The following is a 27,924-nucleotide window of genomic DNA, read 5'->3' as shown; positions in this document are numbered from 1 at the left end:
TGGGGGCGGGGTTTCACTGCTCAAACGCTTCCCGTCCATTAACCCCTGATAGACTCACCCCTCCCTGAGGTGGTGGAGTCACTCGCTGTGGTTAATCCAATGCCTAAGCCAATACCTCTCACATGCTGTAATCAATAAAGTTGTGGCCTTTTTTAGCCTATTAACCTAATATACCGTGTCCATGTGTCTTTCTTATCCTCAAGATAAGTCCTTGAATCACAAACAACACCATCATCTGCCATACGTGAGCCCAGTAAGGCTTTGGATTTGACAGTCCCTCCCCCTGGCATCACAAGGTGTTCGCATTACTGCCCTAGAGGGCAGTAATGTGTTCCTGCCAGTGCATTTCACAGCACTTCCCCCAGAGCTATTTGCACCAACACAGATTAATTAGCAGCAGATTCGTTTCCATTTGTGCATACACCAGAGGGCATTGAATGGCGGGGATGTTTTTATGGTGTTCGTCTCATTGGCTGGAGATGAATTAGGAATGGCTTAAGGACTCCCAACAATTGGTGTCAAGCTGGTTTGAGAAACAACGCATCCAACAGTAGTATTTCACAACAAAGTACAGGATGCATATGCATTTTGGATAACGTCATGTGCGCATATATTAAAAAACCCAGCACCAGGAAGGCAGTGAGTGCACAGGAAACAGAAGTGTGAACACAGTCTAGGCTACCTTTTCCTGTAGGAACAAAGCAGGCTGCCTTAAACCAAGTAAGTCCATTGGTCCAATTGCCAATATTGACTGGCCGCAGCTCCCCAGGATTTGAGGCAGACCATATTTTACCTGGAGCTCCTAGAGACTGAGCATGCTCTATCACAGAGCTATGTCCCTTTCAGAAATACTCCCTTACCATAGGGACCGAGGGGGCATCAGCCCCTCCAATAAAATATTTGAGGGGGCTGCCCCCCCAAAGTTGATGGGCATTGCCATTCAAATAGTGTGCATGCACTGCATCATGTGATCGATTATGCGAGCTTACGTGCCCCAATATTTTATTCAAGTTGGCACCCTGTCCCCTACTCCACGATGGATACATGTATCTGACCCCTGAGGACTGAAGGAGGAAAAGAAGCAAAATGTGCAGCCTTCAAAACACTTGTTTTTATTTTTATTTTATTGTTCATTTGTTTCCTAACAAATATGTGTACCTGGACGCAAACTGTAATATTATTTGCTAATGCTCATGTGTTCACAAGAGACTGTCCATGCCAAGCCTTCTTTAATTCTCGCTTTCTTATCCCGCTTCCAGAATATGCTTAATCTGCGCAGCTCGTGTTGCTTTCTAGCAAAGCACGCGTCATTCTCCTTGCTGTGCAGGCCCACAGAGAGGAGAGACTCTCCTTAAGCCAGGGAAAAACACTGCTTGAGGAAATGGGTCATGTGGGTGTAGAGGTGCTTAAGAGAAAGGCCTGGAATCCCATGGTCCTGGTCAGCATACCACTGAAGAGGAAGAGAAACACGTATTGTAACCCCATAATTAATTACAGCACCAAGATCTAAAGCACCAGTGGAAACTAGTTCTGCGAACAGCAACCCTCCCCTCCCTGCTGCCCCCAAATGCTACACGGCAAATCACACTTTTGAAAAGAGTTTCAAAGGCAGTCTCAACCTGTGATGAGGCACAGGGAAGGTATGCTGTTTCAGGAACCAAAGAAGTAAACCTAGCCCTCCAGAGGACACAATAAATATCTGTGATTTTCCTCTTCCCATTTGCTTAAACTTGCATGTAAGGAAATGGCCAGGGCTGCAGTTCCAAAGATCCATCAGGGATCCAACTGTCTCCCAGCTTTTACAGCTAACTAAGCATTAGCTATATAACCTGTTTTCAGCCACACATCTTTATTCTTGGAGCACAAAAGTAATATTGAGTAGTGCACCTCTGAGCATGTACAGAGTAAGCAGAACCATTCATATCTATCAGTGATCAGGGAAAGGTGACTTTCAGGTATTTCATGGTGCTTCAGGAGATGCAGTTCAACCTCTCTCTCTCTTTGGTTGTTTTGTTTTTTAAAAACAACATTTTAATGTGAAAAACAATTAGAAGGATTTTAGAGTTCTGGCCATTTAATGTTTTCAATACATTTAAAAAAAAAAATATGCCCGAGATCCTTTAACTGGAAATTCTGCTTGGAAGTTCCTGCAAAGCATGTGCTCTCCTGCTGAGCTACACCGGTACATACAGTCCCTGATAAACCTAATCTTGGAATCAAACAGTGCAACATTATAATTAAATTGTTTGATAATATCTACCATTGCCTGGAAATCCACTTGTGCATTGACTAAGGCTTTGGAGATCTGTGCTGAGTTCTGAAAATGTACATTATCTGAAACAAGAAAATGGGGGAGGGGGGAGACACAAAATGAAAACGACTGGTTAAAAAAAAACCCCAAACACACCTGGTAAAATACCAGAAAGCACACAATTGTGCTGCATTAGACATGCCATGAGTTATTAAGCTCTACAGCAGACATAGAATCATGATCAACAATGAGTCAGCTTTGTTTGATGTGCTGGAAAGAAAAACATAAAATGTATTGCGAGTACTGACCCTAATCGTGGGCACAGAAGAAAGCTTAGCATTTCCTAACCAAAGTGATTTCTCAGTATCTGTACTAGCTTTTCATAAACCTCACCATCTGCTGTTCCATGGATGAGAAGGTACTCCACATCACGGAAGTTCTCTGCTTTTGCCATCACTGTCGAATTCTGCAAAGTGGAGGGCGGGGAGAGACAGAAATGAACAACTCAGTGGTTGTCAAACATAAAACCCTTTTATGATGTGGCGACCATCAGCAGTAAGAACGGCTTGGCCCCACAGATTCCCTACTAGACTGGTGACTTCTGAGCTTTCTTCCCCATGGAAAGCTTGAACATTGCTGAGTGTCTTGGTGGCTCACTTAATGATTCTTCTACCTGATGTAGCAATTGTGATGTGCTGCTAGACATGCTGCTTTTTTCTATTTTCTCTTTTCTCTTTTGCCTTTTTAATTTCCCAGAGATTGCATTTTGGTGTGTTACAATTTGAAGGTTGTCAGGGAACTGACATCGGAGCGAGAGGCGGAGGCAAGGCTCCCAAGCGATGCTGGAGAAGGGCCCAGCAGGGAGAGAGGCAACTCATCGGCTGGGGAAGGAAATCAACGTAACACCAGGGATAAAGGGGGGCAGATGGGGGAATCGGCGAGGGGGCTCCAGGACTCCTCACCGGAGACCAGCGGGGAGAGCATGGGTCCTCCGCTACCCACACCCACCCTGTGCAGAAGACTTCCGCGCAGGGAAAGTAGGCGTAGACTTGGCGTCAAAGAACTTATTTGCTGGAAGAAGTTCAAGAAACTCCCACTGATGGATTCTGCTAGCGACTGAAACAGCCACGAAGTGAAGGGCTATCCAGACAGAAAAGGTTTAACCAGGCAACCTAGCCAGGAGTGGCGGCAACTTACGCACGAGCAACCCCTATAACCATTACAAAGGTAAAGAAGAAGAAAAAGGAATAGAAAAGGAATTTAAAGAAAGTGGCTGGATCTAGACACATAAAAAAAAACATTTCAGGAAAACGTGTTGTCAACCTCATAATGGGAAATCACATTAGTGAAAGATGGAACTTTACAGTGGCACCTGGTGTCACAATGTTATAACACATTTAAAATGCTTTTCCTTTACTAATGTAGCTGAGTCCAGTGAAGAGAGAGAGAGAGGGAAATTAAAAAGCTAAGAGGCCTACTTCTAATTAGTAGGTCCAGACTCTGACCTTGAGTAGACAACAGTGCACAAAGTAACAAACCATTCTCATCAAACAATTTTCAACCCCTTTCCCTCCTTTCTCTTCTGCTACCAACTTCTCCAAATCTACAGTCAAGTATCATGGAAGCAGTGGATGGTAGAAGTGGCACACATACCACTAAGCCAAGGAAAGAAAGGCAGGGAAGGAAGTTGAGGTTAACTGGTAAAAGGAGAAGAAGAAAGAGAGGGAAATGTTTCGTTATTCTTACTCTGTAGTGCTCCAGATTGTCTTCTTTGGTTGGGAGGCCCATAAAGCGCTCTGTGTAGATGGATGCTGCAAGATATAATGACATGTTGATGGCAGGATACACACACCAAAGTCCATATGCAAGAATGTCAATGGCTAGTAGCCATTAGAGAGAGAAGATGGTCTTCCTCCATGGATGGAAGCTGTGCACCTCTGAATACCAGCTGCTGGAAACCACAGAAGGGAAGAGTGTTGTCCAGCTTGCAGGCTTCCCATAGGCCTCTGGTCAGCCACTGTGAGAACAGGTTTCTGGACTAGATGGGCCATTGGCAAGATCCAGCAGGCTCATCTGATGTTCTTCTTGAATAGCAAATGTCAGCAAGGTTTACTCCTTGCATTCAGATGTTCAAAGACATTGCTCTTAATTTCCCACAAAGAATGTTAAAACCTGACATTTGCCCTGCTGTAACTCGTGAACCACTGGACACAGGTCACCAGACATACATTAGTGGCCAAAACATGGAAAGCTTTTGGAAAATCTGTATTTCTGAGCTTTGGTGGCTCATAACATCAGTCTTTTTGGGAATAATACCATAAAGTCATATATCATTAGAAAGACAATCCAATGCAGAATATAATGCAACAAAGTTTGTTGAATCACCTTTATAGTATCAAAGGTTATAGCAAAATAAAAGAAGGCATACACCCCAAAAACCAAAGATAAAGGGTATTTCATAACATCTCACCATTTAGAGTACCATTAATCACACAAATTCTCTGCACGCCTTTTGCTGTCAATCAGTCCCAGACTAGATGGCAGCTGCATTGCATTTAGGCAGCAAACCTTCTCCATTTCTTCTTCTTATGCACCTTATTCCATCACTACCAAATATGGATATGCTGTCTTCAGAATAAAAATAATCCAACATAGTTTGTTGCATTATATTCTGTATGAAAGTACAGTGGTACCTCTGGTTGCAAACCGGATCCATTCTGGAGGCCTGTTTGCAACATGAGCAGAACGCAACCCGCATCTGCACGGGTTGTGATTTGCTGCTTCTGCGCATGCATGTGACGTCATTTTGCATGTCTGCACATGCACGTGTGGCGAAACCCGGAAGTAACCCTTTCTGGTACTTCTGAGTCGCCACGGGACGCAACCTGAAAACGCTCAACCTGAAGCAGACGTAACATGAGGTATGACTGTATCTTTCTAATGATATTAATTTTATTCTTAAAAACATTGTTATGAGCCATCAAACCTTAGAAATACAGTACAACTTTTCCTAAAAGTTTCCACAGTTTTGTTACTAGTGTATAAAATGGCCTGCAATTCATGTACAGTAGCCTTCTGAGGACTCAATAATGAGCTGTCTGGGGCTTCAAAAATGCAGGGCAAAGCACAATACATGACTCCCAGCATAGTTGCATGTTGTGCAGTCCTGGTCCACATTAAAAGCATGATTCAGCCGAAGTTTACATTCTGAAAATCCCACTGATCTCACTGGGAAAGGAATTGAGCAGATGTGCTTATCTCTCCCTTTAGCATCGCAAGAACTTAACAGTGCTTAAGTTTGGCGGCACCAGGCCCTAAGGAATTTGCAGAGGGAGTGTTTTTGCTTTACTTCTGGGAATAGCTGCCTTGCAATATGGGGAAAGAATCAGCAGTAGTCGGGGCCAGTCATGGGAGGGGACTGGTGGAGCCGTAGTCATAAATGTTAGGCTGGCGGTATCTTAAGGCTATGAACATCCACCAAAACAAACTCTTTTTTTTCCTTGTAAAAGGGCCACAGACAACCACGTAATTCAGTCTGTGCAAATATTTTTTTGCAAAGGGAAAGAAAATTTATTAAGCTAACTGCTTCTTAAACCTTGTCTCGTATTCAGAACTCAGGAAGGCTGCGATGAGTGATTTTAATACAATCCTCCATAAAATGCATAAATTGCAAGTTGGTTTCTTTATGCCAAAGAAACTTTTATTTATAAATTCAGTCTTGCTACACGTGGAAATGGGTTCCTATGTGTGGATTGCTGCACATGTAAAATGCCGCTGGAGGGGGGGGACCTTTGAATCTGGTCCCAATAATTACACACTTGTCTGTGAGTGAAGGATGGTCTCTGCTGTACTTGGAAAGAGCCTCCTTGCCCCCAAATTCCCCTACTTTCCATCCTTTTAGAGTGCAATCCTAACCATGTCTACTCGGAAGAAGCTAGCCTTGTTGAATTTGGTGGGGCTTACTTCCCCCCAGGTAAGTGGGGTTTGGGTTGCAGTCTTAGGAAAACATGGACCCTTGCTATCGCGCAGCAGAGAGTGAGGGTGGCACACAATTTTTGTAACAATATTATTCCAAATGAAAGACATTCCTTAACTGCCAGCTCAGCTTCTCATATTTCTCCAATATTCACTGCTGTAATAACCAGGAACTGTGCAAACCGGCCTTGGGGATTGGTGTGTGTGTGTGTGTGTGTGTGTGTGTGTGTGTGTGTGTAACCCCAAAAGGCAACCTTAGCCAAAGAGAACCATGCTTGGTGTGTGTGTGTGTGTGTGTGTGTGTGTGTGTGTGTGTATTCTAAAGAATGTGTTCCTAGCTGAGGCCAGCGGTTCTTGTAAATTTCGCAAGCGGCAGAGCACCTCACAGTGACATCATTGCTAAAACAATTCATTGTCTATGCCCTGCTTTCAAGGTGTGATGTTGACAAGTTGTTTCCATACCGTAATACTCCCAGCTGGAGACAGGAGCCACTGCCATCCCGCACTGAAACACTCCAGTGCCAGACCCAAGTGCCAGCGAGGCAACGTAGCCACCGTAAGACTAGGAAGAAACGGGATGGAAATTAGTAACCTTGAAATGAAGTATTAGCTCTCTAAGAATCCAAGTGGCAAAGCACGAAAGCCAAAGGGAATATTTGCTTTGGCAGCTGAGGCAGCAACATAAGCCAAGGATTCTCCAGTATAAGTCTGAGTAATTCTCTACCAGGCACAGGGACAAGCAAATGGGTTGCGCAGTTTCTTTCCATTTATGCAGTAGCTTTCCTTGTGAGTTTGATTCCTAGGGGTGTAGTCCTTTGTGACCAGATGTTCTGCTATGCTGCTAATCTCAAGAGCAGTGGGAGGGAAAGCAGCAGTAAGGGAAAGAGTCTGCAAGGCAGGTAGCATTAAGCAATCCTCATTTCCTCAAGTGGTTCCATTCCCACAGCAGCTCTAGAGCATTTAGTTTTCTTTGGATGGGACAGCACTAGAAAAATTCAGTGAAGTAACTTTCTGCTGTATCTATGTACCAGGGCAAGCCCATGATGAAGCCAGATAAGGTGGCCTCCTCAGGTGGCAGGATCTCCAGAGGCAGAAGATCACAACGTTGATACAATTCCAAGCGTTCAAAGTGTTGGTGCTAACCTTTAAAGCCCTAAGTGGCCTCGACCCTGTATACCTGAAGAAGCATCTCCACCCCTATCAATCAGCCCTGACACTGAGATCCACCTCAGAAGGTCTTCTGGCAGTTCCCTTACTGCAAGAAGTGAAGCTACAGGGAACCAGGCAGAGGGCCTTCTCGGCAGTGACACCCTCCTTGTGGATAAATAACTATACAACTTTTAGAAGACATCTGAAGGCAACCCTATATCGGGAAGTTTTTAATGTTTTATGTCTTATCATGCTTTTATATGTGCTGGAAGCGGCCCAGAGTGGCTGGGGCAACCCAGCCAGATGGGTGGGCTATAAATAATAAAATCATTATTATTTATTATTATTATATCTTTATTCAGGCGTGGCCAACCTAGGAAGCCTTGTGAGGCGACAACCTCAGGGGGCATGGTTTACTGGGGCAGTCAATCCTGATGTTAATCATCCTTCCCTCCTTGTTCCTGATGTGTTGCTTTTCACATTTCTGGAATGGTCTCCAACCCTCTGGATAGGCTGGGTGGTGATACTGGGCCCCGGTGCTATTTCTCTAGACAAAGTGGTGCTGTAACTCACCATAAGAGAACTCCCTTGTTCTCTTACAATGGTGGGTTCTGGCTGGAAAAAAGCCCTGCCAGGCCTGAAGAGTAATTTAGTACTGGGGATGTACAAGGAAGACCTTGAAATGCAGAATGGAATCAAGAAAGCACCCCAAAGAGGAAATGTTGTAGTAATGGGTGACTTCAACTACACTCACATAGACTGGCTAGATACCTCTTCCAGTCACTGTGAAGCGGTAAAACTGGGTGGCCATAAAATGTAGCACAGTGGTACCTTAATTCGTACTTAATTCGTTCCGGAGGTCTGTTCTTAACCTGAAACTGTTCTTAACCTGAAGCACCACTTTAGCTGATGGGGCCTCCTCCTGCTGCTGCGCCGCCGGAGCCCGATTTCTGTTCTTATCCTGAAGCAAAGTTATTAACCTGAAGCACTATTTCTGGGTTAGCAGAGTGTGTAACCTGAAGCGTATGTAACCTGAAGCATATGTAACCCGAGGTACCACTGTATCTAAAAATAAACATTATTTGGAATAAGATTCATGGTGCACAGTGGGACCTGCTAACTTCTAAGTAAACATTCACAGGATTATCCTGCAACGTTGCAATCCTATGCACAGTCACTTGGAAGCAAGCCCTACTGAACTTACTCCTGAGTAAACATGCACAGGAATGGGATGGACAAGCGGGAGCTACAAGGGACGAGCCCACTGACAACATTCTGCATGGATCTTCATCAAGTGCCTTCTCAAAGGAAATAAATCACAGAGCTACTGACAGAAGTCTGGTGTGTAGCAGCTAAATAAAGACTTGGAGCATCAGAGTGCAGTGCCTTCGTGCCCCGTATTCAAGACACATCATGAAGCAGGCTCTGATCATCCCACACAGTTACATAATCCCTTGCTTCTTGATCACACCCACAATGCTGAAATGCTTAGCTGCCTGCCATCTAGGGTGGAATGGTGGCTGTCACCCACCTCTGCTGCCTCCTGGCAAAAAATCCAAATAACTGGGGACTAGTGGGTGAGGATGAGTTCACAGCTGGACCAATTGACTCAGAGAGACAGAGGGCTTAGCATCTGCAAAGAGCAAGATGGGGACCATGGAGGCCAGTAAGAATTATTATTATTATTATTGCAGGGCACAAGTGACTGAAGGGGGAAATCTGTAAGCATCACTTCTCCCTTCCATCCTTCAGCTAATGGGCAAAAGGTAAAAAAGGTAAAGGACCCCTGGATGGTTAAGTGCAGTCAAAGGCAACTATGGGGTTGCAGCGCTCATCTCACTTTCAGGCTGAGGGAGCCGGCGTTTGTCCACAGACAGCATTCTGGGTCATGCGGTCAGCATGACTAAACCGCTTCTGGCGCAATGGAACACCGCGAGCCAGAGCGCACGGAAATGCTGTTTACCTTCCTGTCACAGCGGTACCTATTTATCTACTTGCACTGGTGTGCTTTCGAACTGCTAGGTTGGCAGGAACTGGGAAAGAGCAACGGAAGCTCACCCCATCACGGGAATTCGAACCTCCGACCTTCTGATTGGCAAGCCCAAGAGGCTCAGTGGTTTAGACCACAGTGCCACCAGCTGATGGGAATATCCCCTGAGCAGCACTTGCCTTAGGGGATGTTCCACGGTTTTTGAAGTGCCCAAACATAATCAATGTGCTCTAAATAATTAAAACTTTAAAGACAATTCCTTCCCATGGGCCGAAAAAATAAAATGCCAAGAAACGAGAGAGAGCAAAATGGAGGGGAGATTGGCAGAGAGAGAAGCTTTGACACACAAATGGCAATGTCAGTCATAAAAGACAAATTACAGTGGTACCTCAGGTTAAGAACTTAATTCATTCCGGAGGTCTGTTCTTAACCTGAAGCACCGTTTTAGCTAATGGGGCCTCCCGCTGCCGCCGCACCGCCGGAGCACAATTTCTGTTCTCATCCTGAAGCAAAGTTCTTAACCTGAGGTACTATTTCTGGGTTAGCGGAGTCTGTAACCTGAAGTGTCTGTAACCTGAAGCGTATGTAACCGAAGGTACCACTGTATTTTATGAACTTTCCTGGGGAAAAGAAACATGTTCTTGCTATGTTATTTATGCTACTTGCCCTTGGGTGTTCTTGGGACTGGGTGAGCTTAGCAAACTCAGCATGTACACCCACCCACTATTTCTCACCCACTATCTCCCAGATACTAAGCCCAGCTTCAGAATACCTTATCCATAGCATCATTCAATCACACCCTGCTAGAAGAGGACGCCTATAGCTATGTCAACGTTGGCCATCAGCCCAATAAATGAAATAAATCAAAGTTTGTTAATATAAGCACTCGGCATCAAAACAATAAAATAAAAGAGTTTGACCTCTAATACCAGCAAGTTTACTCTGTCCTGTATTGTGCTTCTGGGCAAGCTGCTCTTATGGGAATCCAGGCCAAGGAAGTAAAAACAGGATAAACAAGCAGTGACAGACCTAAGATAATTTTTCCTGGCAAAAGAGCACAGCTGAAGAGAGTGAGACCGTAACACTTCTTGAGAGATAATCAGAGACTAAGTAACGTTAACAAAACGGAAATCATCGGACACTAGAAATTAATTGTTGGCTAGCAACTGACTTAAGTCTGCAGGCTCTGTACTGGATCCTGATGGGGAACTGTTCATCCTAGGTTTAACAAACTGCCATTAAATCATAATAGGCTCATCCAGACTTGTGCTTGTTCCATCACTTTCCCCCTGGAAAACCCAATCTTCACCGCTGAATCAGAGCAAGTGACAATCGGGTTCTCTGCAGATTGACGTTTGTTCCGATTCAGTGCTAAAGAGTAGGTTTTCCCAGGGAAAGTGGCAGGGGAAACAGAAAACCACTCGGACCCATTCTGTTTTGGGTTTCCCCTCCAACCCCCTGGAACAGATGTGCAGGGAGACAGGGAGAGAGAGATGAAGTTCCATTGCTCAAGCAGCAGAAGTCCTTGTGCTTAAGAGATGATATGTTTAGATGCATGAAGCACAATTAGATTCCAGTTTGCCCAGGTTTGGCCATCATGATGTCTAAAATGGAAGCAAAAAGCTTTCAGAGCTGTCAGCCACACCAGAGGAGGAAGGGAAAGCATGTGATCTCAAACTTCATCTATGCTCATTCTCATAATGCTAAACTATGGCTCAGCATTATCTCAGAATCTCATAAAGAATCAAGCCCAGAGGAAGGAGAGTGTTGACGCAGCTGAGGTGGTGATTAAATCTAGAATATATTACAGACATGCAACAGTCTAGCTGTCCCATGGAGAAGAATGAACAAAGGGGGCCCCATGCATAAGAAACCTCCATGCGCTTCACCAAGGCATTTAGAAAAGGAGCTGTAAGCAGAACAAGGTTAAACAAGCTTTTTCAAAAAAAGGATACATACCCATCCCCATATGGCTATCCTTTTTTCGTCAATAAATCCCATGTCTATAAACTTTCTGTTCAAATGAAAAAAAATGTTTCGTTAGTTCAAAAAAACAAAGGTGATAAAATAGCTTTTGTTTTTGAATATTTTGGGGTTCCATTAAGATTTGTTGTTGTTGTTACTCAGCAGAAAATTATGGTTATTGCTCTAATGAGTTCATATGCTCTATGATTTAAACTGGGGTTTGAAACTGGCAGGGCTGCACACAATGGGACACATTGCATAGTAACATGAAACAATAGTTTAGGTCATTATGGGGAGGCTCAGTACTCTTCCCTGTCTTTTTCTGCTGTGCAACAGGACGAGGAGATTGAAAGCTTCTGGTTTTAATTTAAACTAACCAGAATTCCCCCATTGCATCTTGAATTCATACAAGCCAGGATCAAACTGTGGATCGCTATGTTTGGATGTGATGTGGAACCCTGGTTATCTTAGAACTGATCTACTCCTCTTGTCGCATACGCCTGCAAGAATCTTATGTTATAAAATACTTGATGCTTTTGAATTATGGTGCTGGAGGAGACTCTTGAGAGTCCCATGGACTGCAAGATCAAACCTCTCCATTCTTAAGGAAATCAGCCCTGAGTGCTCACTGGAAGGACAGATCCTGAAGCTCAGACTCCAATACTTTGGCCACCTCATGAGAAGAGAAGACTCCCTGGAAAAGACCCTGATGTTGGGAAAGATGGAGGGCAGAAGGAGAAGGGGACAACAGAGGACGAGATGGTTGGATAGTGTTCTCAAAGCTACCAGCATGAGTTTGACTAAACTGCAGGAGGCAGTGGAAGACAGAAGTGCCTGGCGTGCTCTGGTCCATGGGGTCAAGAAGAGTCGGACACGACTAAACAACAACAACAAAACTCAATTTCAAATACTGACTCAATTTTCATGAAGAGCAAGGTACTGTGATGATGGTAATTTAACATGCAAATTATCAAAGCATATCCAAAGCCTGATTCAAAATCAATCAAGCGTTATACCATTAATAATTCGAATCAGTAGTTATGACCTATAAAGCTCTAAAGAGCTTGTTATTTCAACATGAGTTTGTGATTATTATTGTTTTTTAAAGTCTTCATGAAAAGTCCTCTCTGCCACTCACTTTCCTCTCTTTTTGTCACCTCTCTTTTCACCTCCTGAATGTGTGTCTTTTCACACACATGAAATTAAGACAAAAACTTCATGTTGCCCACCCTTGTAATAAACAGACCCCAAATATCCACCCATCTTAGGACATGCTCAAAACCCTTTTCCTCTGGTATTTTCCAGTGCAGGACAGTGGCTACCGTGAGGAGAATCCCAAGTTGAAAACCTGACCTATCTATTATGAGTGGCTTTAGGCAACTTAGTCTCTCCCAGCAAACCTACATGGCTGATTTGCACAAGACTAAAACTTTTCCTCTGAGTAACTCAGTAATGAACAAGGGGAAAGCATTGTGCATATTTGTAGCTCTCTAGCTAAAAGAATGAGGAACATAAATGCAGACTGAAAGGTACTTAAAGAGAGCTCAGACAGGGAAGATAGCTGGCAATTTAAAGCAAAATACAGTATTTTGCATCACAACTTCTGGAGAACCAATAAACAATATTTTGGAGAGTTTTGCCGGCTAAATTACTTGGATTATTTACATCAGATAATCTAAGGGGTTTTTCTTCAGCTGCCAACCACAAGAATGTCTTCATTTCTAAGTTGGTTTTGACAAAGCAACAAAAACAATATACAATCCAGAGAACTAGTCAACAACTCTACAATACATTCATTCCAGATTCTGCCTCAGAGGGTAATTCTGTATTGTCAGTCTATTTTTGGCTACAATATGAGCTTATTCCACATGTGCTTTTATGTATCAACATTGCAAGATATTGTATTGTTATTTTCATCAATAGCCTTTGCTATTGCTTTTGAGTCCTAGTGATTTCATCTGTAGTTTTTGAGCTTGAAGAGAACCAAAATGACCGCAGATTGCATTCCTAAGACCACGGTGCAGTGTGCTATATCTAAATGGAGTTGTGGGAAGGTGCCAAAGGGGGCTGATTTGACACATTCTCTTAAAGCAGCAGCCAGTTCCATGAAAAATGTTAAATAATAATAATAGCTAAAGCCAAGCTATGAGACGGCAAGTGGTTAAAGAAGAAGAGGAAATGACAGAACGGCAGAAACAAGTAGGTCAAGCAGCTGTTTACTATTCCCCAGTCTGCGGCTTGCTGTTTTAAATTATTATTACAAAATAAAAACTCGAGGAAGCCAAATTTCAAAGAAAAACAAACAAGGCCATTTTCACACCAGGATCCTCACCAACCTCCCTGAGGAGGAGCCCCCACAGAGCAAGTGGGCAATTCAGACCAGGTGGAGAGACTCAGCAAATTTCTCTCGCCACAGCGTTCTCCATCGGAGTTCTTGGCCTTTGCAGTTACCTGTTTGCTTGCAGATTTGGAGCTGAAAAGCTGCAACCATTCTAGTGCAAAGCACACTGAATGCACACTGGGCCCCAACAACCGAAGTCAATTGAATGCATGTTTTCAGACACATTTTTTCCTTTTATTTTTATTTTTATTTTGCAGGAAGTTGAGCCATTTCCACACACACACACAAACTTTTTACAGCAGACTGCCAACAAATGTGGGCAGCCTCAGATTTTTCTTTTTTTGGGGGGGGGATGTTTCCAGTCTCTCTTGTATTTTTAATGTTGCACACCATTACGATATCTGCTAATGTTTAGTTGTCTATAAATTTCCCAAATTAAATGAATGAATGAACGAACAAACAGAAGAACAGCTTGGTTTTAGCTTAACCTAGTTGGATGGGCACCCGCCACATCTTCTGTTGTATCTGAACACTTTAGAGCAATTAAAGCCAATTCATAAGTTTTATGGTTACTATAAAACAAGGCGTTCCTGCGCAGTGCAATAGAAAAGCAAGTAAGTGATGGCTGTGGGGCTCAAAATAGTGTAACGTCTCATCTGTGTCAATCTTTGTTGCTGGTTGTTTTTTTAAAGTGAGGTTAAAGCAACATGATTCTTGATACGAAGAGGAAATGGAAGAGTCAATAAGCAGAAAGAGGACAGGAGAGATAAAACCTGTTTAGATAGGCAAGTTATCAGCTATATAGATCACAGGTGTTGGAGACCAGAGTTCATGGGTTCTATTTCTGACTCTGCCATTCAGAAGCAACCCTACATCATTTGCAAGGCGCTTTTACCAACGGATTGTAAAAAATAAAATAAAATAAAAAATTCAAAGAGGTTCACCAATAAAATAAGACATAACATTAAACGGTTAATAAAAGACAGTTAAAACATTCAAAAACTGATAAACAATTAAGATCAACAATAAACTGAAACAGATGCAATTACTACACGTCTAGGTGGGCAACGAAAAGAGCAGAATAAAGGTGCCTGCCTGATATCAACAGGCAGGGAGTTCCAAGGTGTAAAAGACTGATTTGTTTCAACTGCAGAATTACTAATACGTGGCACCCTGTAGCAGGGCCACTTCCGCAGACTGAAGTGGTTGAATGGACGCATATGGCGTAAGGGAATATTGCAAGTAAACTTGTCCCAAACCATTAAGGGCTTTATATACCAATGGTAAAACCTTGAACTTGGCCCAGTAACAAATCGGCAAACAGTGAAAATCTCTGAGTTGAGCTGTTATATGCTAATAGGGTCTCACTCCTGTCAGCATCAGTGTTGCAGCATTCTGCCCTAACTGCTGTTTCTGGGTCAAGTGCCACATACAGTGCATTGCAGGAAATCATTATTGAAGTCACCAATGCCTGAACTACTTTGGTCAAGCTCTCCCAATCCAGGAATGACCACTGCTGTTGTAACAGTCACAGCTGCTTCTAGGCCCCACTTCAGTGGGAAACCTGGGTCCAGAAGCAACCTCTTTCATTAAGTAATGCTCATTTTGCCAAAATGGGATTATTTGCTCAGAGATAATGGATGATGAGTGTGGGAACAAGCAAAAACATTTCTGCATCCCCAAACAAGTGACCAAGTATCTCATGCATGAAAAGCACACCCAGATGTTTGTTAGTATATCTAAATTTGAGGTGTTCTTTGTAACGTTCCCAAAAGAAAATGAAATTTGAACTAGCATGATAATTAAGAAAATTCAGACAATTTCATGGAGAATAGAGCTACTTATTTCTGGAAAATCTACTTTCAGCTCCTATGCGCTACCTCCACTGTTGTACACCAGTGAACATCAGTTGCTAGGAAGCACAGGTGGGGAGAATGTTGTTGCTCTCAGATTCTGTTTGTGGGCTTCCCATGGGTATCTAGTTGGCCATTGTGAGAATAGGATGCTGGACTGTATGCAGCTAATATTTAAGATGCCACATTTGTCTAGCAACGAGAGCTATACTGGCACTATACAAAAGCCACACAGTCCTTTCTCCTAGAGGCTTGCAATGTAGGTTTGCAGAACTGCACTCTTTCCCTTACCTTACAGCTGAGATCTGGTCATCAACTTCATAAACCCCAAGTTTCCGATAGACCGCGTATAACATTTCATCACCTTGGAAGGCCGTCCCCCTTCCATCCACGAAAGCCACCACAATCTCTTCTTTGCTCGCAAGGTAGGTCGTCCAGCTAACCCCAAACGTGTGTTTCACGCTTTGACTGCAAGGTCCTCCGTACCTGCAGCGAAAATTCACAGAATCTCAAATTCAGCGCTATGGACTACAAAACACTCCCTTTTTATTAAAGAAAAAGGAAATGGTGGCCAAAAAAATAAATCTTTAACAAACACAGAGCCTAGGCAAAACGGTATTGCTCAGGTTCACAGCTAAGAGGGCTTGGGCACGTTGCCTTCCTTTTTGTTTCTATGTTGTGGTACATAATATATTGTTACTAGGTAAGGTGTTTTGTCACGTTGCATTGCCTAACACAGGGCCGGGGGACCCAGGATACTCCAGATTACTCTAGCTCCCATCAGCCCCAGTCAGCTTGGGCAATGGTCACATTCCCTTGTGGGAACCTGCTGGGGGATGTATGGCAGAGGGTGGGGGCAGGGGAGGAAAGTGAGTGTACAGGAGGCTATAGTCAAGGGGTGGAAAACAACTGAGGTTCCCACCCTCCCATTCTCTATCCAGGCAGACAAACGACATTATCACACTTCAGGAACACCTTCCAACCAGGCAAAAGCACTTGAGGTAGATTCAGAGCAAGGCTGGTGAGGGGCTTAGCCTTGGGCAGAGATGTAGCTTGGGAAGAAGAGTCCCAAGGACCAGATAAAAGTGGCCCTCAGACCTGAGGTTCACCAGGCCTGATCTTATAACTTAAAGCTATTTTACTACTCTATGGTCACTAGCCGTGAGCGTATTTGACAATAATTCTTAAGGGACACCCAAATAAAGCAAAGTTATGTTAAAGAAAGGAAGCAAGCAAGGATAAATAAACACAATTTTACATACACCTGTATGAGAAGGGGATACTTCTTGGATTTATCAAACCGCGGAGGGAGCACCATTTTGTACCACAAGGCTGAAGAGAGAGGGAGAGGGAGAGAGGGGATTACAAATAGCGAATGCCGAAGATCTATTGCGCATCTCGTGATAGCGAATTCTGCAAACGAATTGTGCATTTTGTGAAGAAGTAGTTTGGAGTGGGGGGTGGGGTCTCTCCTGAATCACTGGTACAATAAGTTTCATAGAGTTACCTTTCCCTCAAGTTCTAGTACTATGAGGGAGAAAAGATGTCTCTGTGTCCACTTTCTCCACAATAGGCATCATTCTGCACACCTCTACCATGCCTCCTTCCTGCTAGTTGCTGTTTTTCTAAATTAAAAAGGCCTTTCTTCAGAAGGGAGCTGCTCTAGCCTCTTGATAGTTTTGGTTGCCATTTCCTACAATATTCTTGGTGTGGGGCAATCAGGACTGTGCACAGCATTCCAGTCACCTTAGGTGTCCTGCACTGCTCAAGGTGACAAACTGCCATGTTTCTGAGCAGTTATGGGGCTTCTTCAGATGACTTGCTTACGAGTCATTCACCCTGATTTGCCTGCACAAAGCTTATGTGGGGGTTGGACTATGGGCTTCTCCATACTTCCTCTTTCCCTTAGAGAAAAGCACTCTTTAAGGCTCAGTCGGAACAAACAGCAATTTGGGCTTTCCCTGGATTACCATCTGTTCCAATCTATCCCTAAAGAGCTGGTTTTCTCTTAGGAAGGAGCAGGGCAAGGGAGCAAATGGTCTAACCCATGCTTTCTAGTCCGGGCACAAGCAGATGTGTGTATGAGCCCTATGTCTACTTATTACTAAACATTCGTTCTGATTTCTTTGCAGGGAAAGTATATGACAAAGAGCATTCATCCTGTTTCGCTTGTGCTGTGGTTATACATCTTCCTGCATCCCACACTTTTCAGTGCAATTTCCCATCACTTTCCCAATTGCAAGAAGTCTCTTTAAAAAAGAAAAAAAGTGGGTTTGTTGAGTCAGGGTGACAGAATGCTTTAATCCACTTCAATTGCACCAACTTGCATTTCTGGTAGATGATTGAATCCTTGAATCCTTGGCAGTCTGGAAAGGTCCACAGTTATCAAACATGAAGCCTTTAAATAGCTACCATAGTCACTACTCTTCTCTTGTCACTCATTATGTAAAATCAAAAGGGGAGGATACATACTGTAGTCAATTGTACTTGCTTATACCATCCACTTCAAGTTTGTCAAAATCTGTGGTAGGCATGCTGATCTTTTGCAGAGAAGATTCCAAATCCCTGTTGTCTTCCAAAATTCGAATTTCTACATAGATGAAAATGTAGATTCACAATACAGCGTTCTTGTTATCATCATTACTGATTTCTGAATCTCCTTCCAAGTTTGTCCTATGACATTTCACAGACATATCCTCAAAAAAGAAAGCTAAAATAATTTTTAGAAACGGTACAAGAACAACCGAGTATGGTTGCAATCTAATTATTACGTGACAGGACACAAATAGAGAATACATGTCAAATCTGCTAGGGTCATGTGTATAAGTGAATATCCTGTATGCAAATAGCAAGCAGCTGTGTGGTTTTCACAGTAACAGACTGTTCTCTTCTATGGAGGAGAAAATAGGAAAATATTTGCTGGGACTAAACCTCCTTGGATCTATGATAACATCTATTGCTGAGTTGGGATTTATTGCTGGGTTGTAGTGCTTGACAGAGTGTTTTTAAACCCTCTCTGGCAGGCATAGGCAAACTCGGCCCTCCAGATGTTTTGGGACTACAACTCCCATCATCTCTAGCTAACAGGGCCAGTGGTCAGGGATGATGGGAATTGTAGTCTCAAAAACATCTGGAGGGCTGAGTTTCCCTATGCTTGCTCTCTGGGGTTTGAGCAGGAAACAGATGTATTATGTAGAATAGCTGGGAGACGGGAGTGGTAGTCTTTGAAAGAAAACGTTCAAAAATCTATTAAGTAATGAAGTAATAGGATTAAGTACCTGAAGTGTTTAATGTGTTCCATCAATTGATTAGTTAAAGCAGCTCACCCCCCCTCCCCCAAGGATCTGTATATAATTTTAGATTGCCCTATGCTACAGATGTATGACCTAAGATAACACCAGACAGTGCTAGAACATACATAGCAAAACAGTTACAGCTAGATTACATTGACAGCAAAACTCTCCCCCTTACCCAGCACTTAGGGAAACCACTTCCTGGTCATGAAATACCAGAAGATTTCCAGCGTAATCATGAACAGGAAATACCAGAAAACTTAACAACGACTTAGTTTTGCAGGCAGGGCAATGCTTAGACTGCTATAAGTATAACGGCAGTGCAACTCGTACAGCATGTTGGCGACAAATATTCACACAGTTGTTCAAAAATAATTTTACACCATTTATCAAATATGTGAGAAAGAGACAATTACTTACAAAGTGCCATGAAAACTTACAAACGACCTAAAATAAAGTGAACTTGCAACATAAGATTTCTTACAAATTCTTGACTCAGTTTTTCGTTTTTTTCTTGTTTTTTAAACAAGTTCAAGAAGATTCAAGAAAAGGGTAAGTTCAACGTTGTTCCCGGTAGCTGTGAGGTGCTGGTGAGGCAGCGTACGAAGTAAGAAAGAAGACAGGGTGTCAGCGTTCTATCCCTAGCAATCCATGCAGTTGGGAGGCTGCTGTTTCACCCCCAGTGAGGCTGATTTGTTGGGGTTGGCGGATAGCACACTCCCTGAGCACAGTTTTCTGGGCTTCTTCAGTTGTCTCGTGCTCAGGGAGTGTGCTATCCGCCAACAAATCACCCTGCCTTCTTTATTACTTCGTATTTGACTGTAATAGGGACTTAGTCATGGGTAAGAGTGCATAGGATTTCAGTACGTTTAAAAGCACATTTAGGCTGCCCCTAAGGATTCCTGGGAACAGTTGCTTGTTAAAGGGTGCGGGGACTTATTTGCTCTGTGATGTGTAAACTACAGTTCCCATGATTCTTTGATTTAAATGTGCTTTAATTGTACACCGTGGATCTGAATTTAAACCAATCAACAGGGCACACAAACACGCATCGTGAAAGATACCTCTGTCATATCTGCTCTCGTAAATAGTTGAAATGGGAATGCCTGGACCTGCGGTGGTGATTGGAAGAAAAAGAGAATTGACATTGAAAGAAACAAGAACTGCAAAACAACAACAACAACAACCCCACCCCAGAATTATTACTTCAGAAAATATCACAAATTTTGTTGGCTAGATACTTGCATGTAACATGTTCCTCTTTTATTCATCACAGACAGTATTAGCATGTAAGATGCTAAGGAGCTTTGGGTGTTAGGGTGGCAGTATTTATAACTACACCAGCAGAAAGCACTTATATTTACACACACACACACACACGGCAACGTTAATCAATTCTTCCTTCCTGCCACATCCAGCTATATTGCATGCATTCTGGAGGGTCCTGCAATCTTCAGGAACCCTTTCAAAATCTGTTCTGAATGGTCCCTCACCACCACAACCCTACGCAACTCTCTCTCTCTCTCTCTCTCTCTCTCTGTGTGTGTGTGTGTGTGTGTGTGTAGGGAGCAACAGAAGCAGAAATATGTCCTGCTTCATGGGAAAAAATAGTGGTGCAATTGACTTCCGACAAGCACACAAGAGTGCGAACAAGACTGAATGTATTGGGGGGGGGGGGGCTCGTTTAATTTCACTGCACACAGGTGGTGTAGTGACAATAAAGGTTTATTTATTTTATTTATTAGTTCCCAGGAGTGAAATGGTTCCTAGCATTCTTTCCTAGCACTTTGCAAACTACGATTTCTAGGCTTCTCCAGGGATGGGAGAAAGGACAAACAGTAAAAGAAGATGTAGAAGTTAAGATACTAGTATAAGAGTATCAGTACGGCTCTTCTCTAGTGAGGCTCCAGAGCCAAAATGTGAACCTAAACCTATATCTATATCTATCTATCTATCTATCTATCTATCTATCTATCTATCTATCATCTATCTATCTATCTATCTATCTATCATCTATCTATCTATCTATCTATCTATCTATCTATCTATCTATCTATATCTCCCTGTGGTCTTTGGACTTCCCTGCAGCTGCTCTTTATATAAGTGAGCTGGGGGTGGGGGAATTTAACCCCATGTGGTCCTGACAAATCACACACACACACACACACACACACAAACACACACACAGGGCTTCAATTTTCATTAGGACCACAACCTCCAATGACATCCCTCCTGATGACTGCAGCTTTGGAAAGGGAAGATTTTTTGGCAGGACTATCTGGGTAGGGGAAGAGTTACATTCTCCTTCCTCATATCCCTGCAGCTCCAATGCCAAATTCACAGTGCTGACATCATACAACTCTACTGGGCCCTGAGATGACTGTTTCCTCACTTGCTTTCTCACACAAAGGCGTCCTGCAAACATATTTGTTGACAATCCTCCCCCCCCCCCGCTTCTCCCCCTCTTATTTCGTTGCACCTTTAAATCATAGGCACCTCCAAACCAGGAGCCTGCCTCTGACTTTAACCCTGTAAATGCCATGTTTGCTATTGGTATTAAACGATAGCGCAGCGCATAGCAAGAGTGGCTGAATAACTATGTTGGGTGTCACGTCGGCATAAACGGCACCTGTGCCAGAAGCGCTGCTGAGGAAACAAAGAAATGTTAACCTTTACATATTTCAGAGAATCTCTTTGCTCTCGCAGATGAAGTGATGCCCAGCTAATAGTTACATAAGCTGTGCCCCAAATTACCCATGCACAAAAGGATCCGGAGAAGTTGTCGGAACTCATTTCTCAAGGTGAGCACATTTCCTGTGCGATAACATCCTTGGCAAGGATGATTGAAAGGCGTTATCATTTTGTTATGTTTGGTTCTTTGCTTAGCAAGGGGGGAACTCTATTATTTGCACGCTTGAGCATCCGGTCCACATCATAAAACACTGATCGGAGTAGCTATTTTCTCCTTAGCATGATCCCATGGCTATCGTCATGGCGATATTTCTGCCTTGTGAGCAGTTTCATGTGTTCCGTACTCATCCATCAACCTGTACACATCCAGATCTACTACTTAACGCTTGATCTCTACGCTTCATTAAACACCAAATGAGTCATTTTGGTTAGACTTTGTGATGCTTTTAGATACGGTTCCATGAGAGCAAACCTGGTTGAGCTTATTTCAGAAATTAACACAGAAACCCTCTGGATGGATCTTTCCCCCTTCGCCGACTCCATCAAATAAAACGTCACATGGCTCATAACAACTTAAAACTTGACATGCCAAGAGCTACTCATTAAAATAATGGAAGGCTACAGCCTTCTTTCGTGATGGCAATTTGTTTCTGCCTTCTCTGGTTAGGAGGACTGAAAGTGAATTACAGTGCCTTGGAGGTCAAACCTCCAAGCTTTTACAGTTTAAACAACCATGTAATGAATTAGATTGTTCTAGCCCTTATATGCACGATCTTAAATTTTCCTACTAGTAATTTAGTCTGTTAACAGAACCATTTATGAAAAAAATTATATACTGCTGTCATTGTAAGCTACCCCACCCCTTCCCAATGCAAAGTGTGGAGACAAGATTCCACACAAGAAGCATACTGAAACTCTGAAAAGTGAAAGCAGGCTAGGTTCTCACAAAGGAGAAGACAGTGACATGTTGCCTCATATCTCAGGGTCTGTAGAATTTCAGGAGAAGTGGGGCGTTCAACCAGTTCTCAGATTTGTATCCATTGCTGCACCAGCAGAGGTTCACTGGTACAGCAATGGGACTTCTCTCTGTCCTCCATGCATCCCCCAGAATCTGTTCTGGAAGGTTCCCCAACACTCTGGAGCCAATCTGGAGGTCATGCTCTGTGAGGGGCTGCTTAAGGGGACAGAAGAGGATGGGGCGGTTCTGTTGCATACTCAGAAGTCCCTTGTGCCAACAAAGTTGCAGTGTTGGTCAGCGGACCTCAGTCTGCTGCCCCCACCCAACACACTCTACCCCCACAAGGATTCAGGTTGCTGTTTTATGCACACTTTCTCACGGGGCTGCCTCAAGGCATTTTGCTACATTTTGATGCAAATGACAAGATGGTGCCCCGCTCCCATTCCATGCATGAAAACTGACCAGACTGGGAGTTGAAACTTACTGCAACACTGGTGATGTGGAAGCATCCTCCATCACGTCTAAAGGATACAGGATCGCTTAGAACAGGCATAGGCAAACTCGGCCCACCAGATGTTTTGGGACTACAACTCCCATCATCCCTAGCTAACAGGACCAGTGGTCAGGGCTGATGGGAATTGTAGTCTCAAAACATCTGGAGGGCCAAGTTTGCCTATGCCTGGCTTAGAAGGTACATACACACAGTGATTTATTGCTGGTCCCTGCTGTCTAGTATCTGCTGCCTGAGGTTAGTGCCTCCCTTTGCCTAATGGCAGGGCCAGCTTCACTTACCGTATTTTTCGCCCTATAGGACGCACTTTTTCTCCTCCAAAAATGAAGGGGAAATGTGTGTGCATCCTATGGGGCGAATGCAGGCTCCCTGGCTTCAGCGATAGCAACGCGAAGCCTCTGAAGCCTGCGCTCCGGAGGCTTCGTGTTGCTTTCACTGAAGCCAGGAGAGTCTGCTCTTTGAGGCTGGTGGTGGGGGAAAGCAGCGCTTCCCCCCACCGCCAGCCCCACAAGCTCAGAGGGCAGTGGGAAGGCGCACGACGCCTTAGTGCTGCTCCCCGACCTGGCTTTGAGGCTGGCGGTGGGGGAAAGCAGCGCTTTCCTTTACCGCCAGCCCCACAAGCTGGGTCGAAAAGCCCACAGGAGCCGCACACTCTTTAAAGGGTGCACAGCTTCTGCGGGCTTTTCTATGAGGTGGGGGAATTCCACCCCCTCGTAGAAAAGCCCGCAGGAGCTGCACACCCTTTAAAGAGCACACCGCTCTTGGGGGCTTTTCCCCGAGGAGGGACAAGGGACTGACTGGCCGTTTCAGTCCCTTCTCCCTCCTGGTCGAAAAGCCCGTAGGAGTCGCGCACGGCTCCTATGGGGTTTTGCGGGAGGTGGGGGAATTCCGCCACCTCCCGCAAAAGCAGGGAGAAGGTCTTGGAGTAGCGCACAGGCTGCGTGCAGCCTGTCCTCTGCTCCCAGAGCTGCGGGGGGGGGGGGAATCATATTTTTTTCCTTGATTCCCCCCCCCCCCGAAAACTAGGTGCGCCCTATGGGCTGGTGTGCCCTATAGGGCGAAAAATACGGTATTCGGGTGGTTAAGTCCCACTGAACATGATGGGACCTACAGCCAAATAAACTTGCCTAGAATTGGGTTGTGTAATGCTTAGAAGGACCATAAAGAAGGCTGATCGCCGAAGAATTGATGCTTTTGAGTTATGGTGCTGGAGGAGACTCTTGAGAGTCCCATGGACTGCAAGAAAATCAAATGTATCCATTCTTAAGGAAATCAGCCCTGAGTGCTCACTGGAAGGACAGATCGTGAAGCTGAGGCTCCAATACTTTGGCCACCTCATGAGAAGAGAAGACTCCCTGGAAAAGACCCTGATGTTGGGAAAGATGGAGGGCACAAGGAGAAGGGGACGACAGAGGACGAGATGGTTGGACAGTGTTCTCGAAGCTACAAACATGAGTCTGACCAAACTGCAGGAGGCAGTGGAAGACAGGAGTGCCTGGCGTGCTCTAGTCCATGGGGTCACGAAGAGTCGGACACGAATAAACGACTAAACAACAATGCTTAGAAAATGGATCTAGCACCAACTTTGTGGATCAGTTACTGACATTCAAAATTTGCAAACAAAGTTAGGAAGCAATTTCATTCCCAACAGTGCTTTAAGTTTGACAATGCAGAATTGATTTCAGTGTTACAACTTCCCATCAACACCGCAACCTTTTATAGAGTGCTTTTGAGCATTCAACTGCAATCATTACAGCAACCTTGTAAAGTAGGCCAGTAATATTATCTTCAAAATTACAAGGGGGTGGGATTGAGACAAAGAATGGCTACTTAAGGATTTCATGGCAGAACTGAGATCTAAAGTGGTGGGCAGCACAGAATATCCTAGTTCAAAGCTTGGAATATCCTAGTTCAAAGTCTTCAAAGCATGGAGAGCCGGCATGGTTGGGTTAGACGAAGGCTGCAGTCCTAACTCCCCTGAGAGTAAGCCCTACTGAATTCAACCAGGACTTACTTATGAGTAGATGTGGATAAGATGCACTGGGGGGGGGGGCAGGTTCAAATTCCCACTTGGCCATAAAGCTCACTGGGTGATCTTGGGCCAATTACATTCTTTCAACCTGGTGAACCTCACAGGACTGTTGTGAGAATAAAAAATGAGGCTTGTTTAAGACCCATGTGTGCCAACTTGAGGAAAGGTTTGCTATAAATATAATTAATTATGGAGCCCTGTGCAAATTCACACTGAAATAAGTGTCCTTTTGCTCCCTGGGGCTTTTACTCAGTTAAGTGTACATAAAACGGAACCTGTAATGTTCCATTTATTAATAAGATGCTTTGAAGCAGAAATACCTGACGGGTTCCTGAGAGAACAATGAGGATTTAATAGTTCCACACATTTCACATACCGTAACAGAGCAAAGCATAATAGTTGGCATTGTAACTGAAACTTGCTGCATAGTACTGGCATCTTTCTTTTCTTAAATAACAAGTAATGCACTGTCTTGTCCCGGGATTTCTTCTGTTAATTCTGTAAAACAGCGGAATTTAAAAACAAAAGCAAAACTTCAGCCTCGATCTAGAATGCAGAAGCAGGCATGGAAACTGTAACACATTCTTGCTGCATGTGGTGCAACACGGTGTTCGGAAGAAGAAGAAGAAGAAGAAGAAGAAGAAGAAGAAGAAGAAGAAGAAGAAGAAGAAGAGGAGGAGGAGGAGGAGGAGGAGGAGGAGGAGGAGAAGGAGGAGTTTGGATTTGATATCCCGCCTTTCATTCCCTTTAAGGAGTCTCAAAGCGGCTAACATTCTCCTTTCCCTTCCTCCCCCACAACAAACACTCTGTGAGGTGAGTGGAGCTGAGAGACTTCAAAGAAGTGTGACTAGCCCAAGGTCACCCAGCAGCTGCATGTGGAGGAGGGGAGACGCGAACCCGGTTCCCCAGATTACGAGATTACCGCTCTTAACCACTAAATAACTTACTGGGCATGCCTCAGAAACCAAACGAACAACAGTGCAAAATGTTTGATGATAACTTACTTGTAAATATTTCTTCTTCCTGGATAGCCTTCAAATTCGTTGCTTGAATAGAATCTGAAAGGCAATGTATGTTGTTAAATAAAGCATGCTTTAATAGAGCAAGGAGATCATGAAGTGTTGGTTGCCATTAGATATTCAGCAAGTAGAACCTACAACAAAATTTTGCAGTGTGCAGCGCTCCTGGTCAGGGTTCCAACAAGCTAGCCATTCCCCCTTTGCCAACAGCATGTCAGCATTCCATGACCACTGAGCACGCTCAGTCCTCAGTAGGCTGTTATAAGGGTTTCTTCCCCTTAAGGTGTTTTCCTAAAGATTTGCTGTACTTTTGCAAGTTCCCTCGAGCCTACTGATAGCAAAATACCTGGATCAAGTTTAATATGTCCATATACACATATGTGATATTAAAACTTTTTTGGGATAATTGTGCTACACTTCAAGCATTGCAGTCATCTTTTTAAAAAATGTATAGTTAAGATTGTTCAGAGGCAGGAATGTTATGTTATAGGTCTATGTTATTGTTAGTGCAATCCTGTAGCCAGAAGCACACCACAATGTATTCAGTGGGGTGTTTCTCAGAGGTAAGTATGCACAGAACTGAAGCATGAAATTATTCTGAGAGTTAGACTAGACAAAGAGGATCTTTGATTTTTAAAAGTCAGGTGCTCTGACAGAATTAGGGGCCATATGCTCCCCTCTGGTCAATAGGCTTCTATGGACATATCTCTACTTGAATTAGGAACTGGGCACCTAATAGGTTTTATGCTCACAGGCTGCTCCCCTGCGCCCAATCAGAGAGGAGGAATGTGGGGTGGAGTAGATTTATTCCCGTTCCATTTTCTCCTCCTGAAAAATGGACTGCTGCTTTTGTAATTGCTCTGTATGCATTAAGTCTCAGAAGCTGTGTGACCTCACCGTTGAATTGGAACCAAAAGGTTTGTGATGTGCCAGAATACACACACACACACACACACACACACACACACACACCGAAGACCTTCTCGGTAGTGGTGCCTACCCTGTGGAACAGCCTCCCCTCAGATGTCAAAGAAATAAAACAACTATCTGACTTTTAGAAGATGCCTGAAGGCAGCCCTGTATAGTGGTACCTCGGGTTACATACATGCCAGGTTACAGACGCTGCAGGTTACATACACCGTTAACCCAGAAATATTACCTCGGGTTAAGAACTTTGCTTGAGGATGAGAAAAGAAATCGTGCAGCGGCAGCAGCAGGAGGCCACATTTGCTAAAGTGGTGCTTCAGGTTAAGAACAGTTTCAGGTTAAGAACAGACCTCCAGAATGAACTAAGTTCTTAACCCGAGGTACCACTGTATAGGGAACGTTTTTAACTTTAGGTTTTTACTGTGTTTGATGTTTTAATTTGCTAGAAGCAGGCTGGCTGGGGCATACAAATGGGTGGCATAATAATAATAATAATAATAATATTAATAATAATAATAATAATAATAATAAAAACACCAATACTATTTAGGCAACATATAAAATGTGTCTATCTCCTTGGTTACATTATTAGATACCTCTAGTAACATGCATCTTTACCTAAAAAAAGCAGTCTGTCTGCCCTTAAAGCACAGGTTCAACCCAACATCAAGAGCTTTCCAGACAATAACCAAAATGGGGAATCCATTTTGTCTTGTCATCTGGAAAAGCCCTTGCAGATGCCCGACCTCTCAACATGGGGTTCTGCTATTTGTCTGAGGGAGAAAATCATTCTTGCATTGAACGTAAATTTCCATTGACAGGTGACATAACCAACACTTTGTTCTTGGAAGAATGCTTACATGGCGTCATCTGTGACTCTGTAAATGTATATGGCTTCCCACTTTCCACTAGTGATTTGGACAGCTTTTTCCTATAAAAAAAAGGGGGTGGAGAACACATGTAAAGTCA

At 43.7% G+C, this 27,924-nt stretch overlaps 1 protein-coding gene across 5 annotated transcripts in view; it reads right to left on the bottom strand.

The window, feature by feature from the left end:
* Positions 1-1,106: 1,106 nt before the first annotated feature.
* The window catches only part of FAP (fibroblast activation protein alpha), a 58,281-nt gene continuing 31,463 nt past the window's right edge, over positions 1,107-27,924 (bottom strand). For all 5 annotated transcript variants that reach the window (XM_083577189.1, XM_083577191.1, XM_083577190.1 and 2 more), the window contains 13 exons: positions 27,816-27,886; positions 26,014-26,067; positions 25,386-25,507; positions 19,882-19,929; positions 18,016-18,114; positions 16,787-16,856; positions 15,816-16,010; positions 11,325-11,379; positions 6,689-6,788; positions 3,998-4,062; positions 2,645-2,717; positions 2,261-2,334; positions 1,107-1,450 (listed from right to left, as the gene is read on the bottom strand). In XM_083577189.1, coding sequence (XP_083433315.1) covers positions 1,352-1,450; positions 2,261-2,334; positions 2,645-2,717; positions 3,998-4,062; positions 6,689-6,788; positions 11,325-11,379; positions 15,816-16,010; positions 16,787-16,856; positions 18,016-18,114; positions 19,882-19,929; positions 25,386-25,507; positions 26,014-26,067; positions 27,816-27,886 — 1,125 coding nt within the window. In that variant the 3' untranslated portion in view covers positions 1,107-1,351. The remainder of the gene's footprint in view (positions 1,451-2,260; positions 2,335-2,644; positions 2,718-3,997; positions 4,063-6,688; positions 6,789-11,324; positions 11,380-15,815; positions 16,011-16,786; positions 16,857-18,015; positions 18,115-19,881; positions 19,930-25,385; positions 25,508-26,013; positions 26,068-27,815; positions 27,887-27,924) is intronic.

Source organism: Podarcis filfolensis, assembly GCF_964270895.1.
Source record: "Podarcis filfolensis genome assembly, chromosome: 1".
Taxonomy (NCBI): domain Eukaryota; kingdom Metazoa; phylum Chordata; class Lepidosauria; order Squamata; family Lacertidae; genus Podarcis; species Podarcis filfolensis.
The sequence above is the reverse complement of the archived record's forward strand: the minus strand, read 5'-3'. Positions and strand labels throughout refer to the sequence as shown.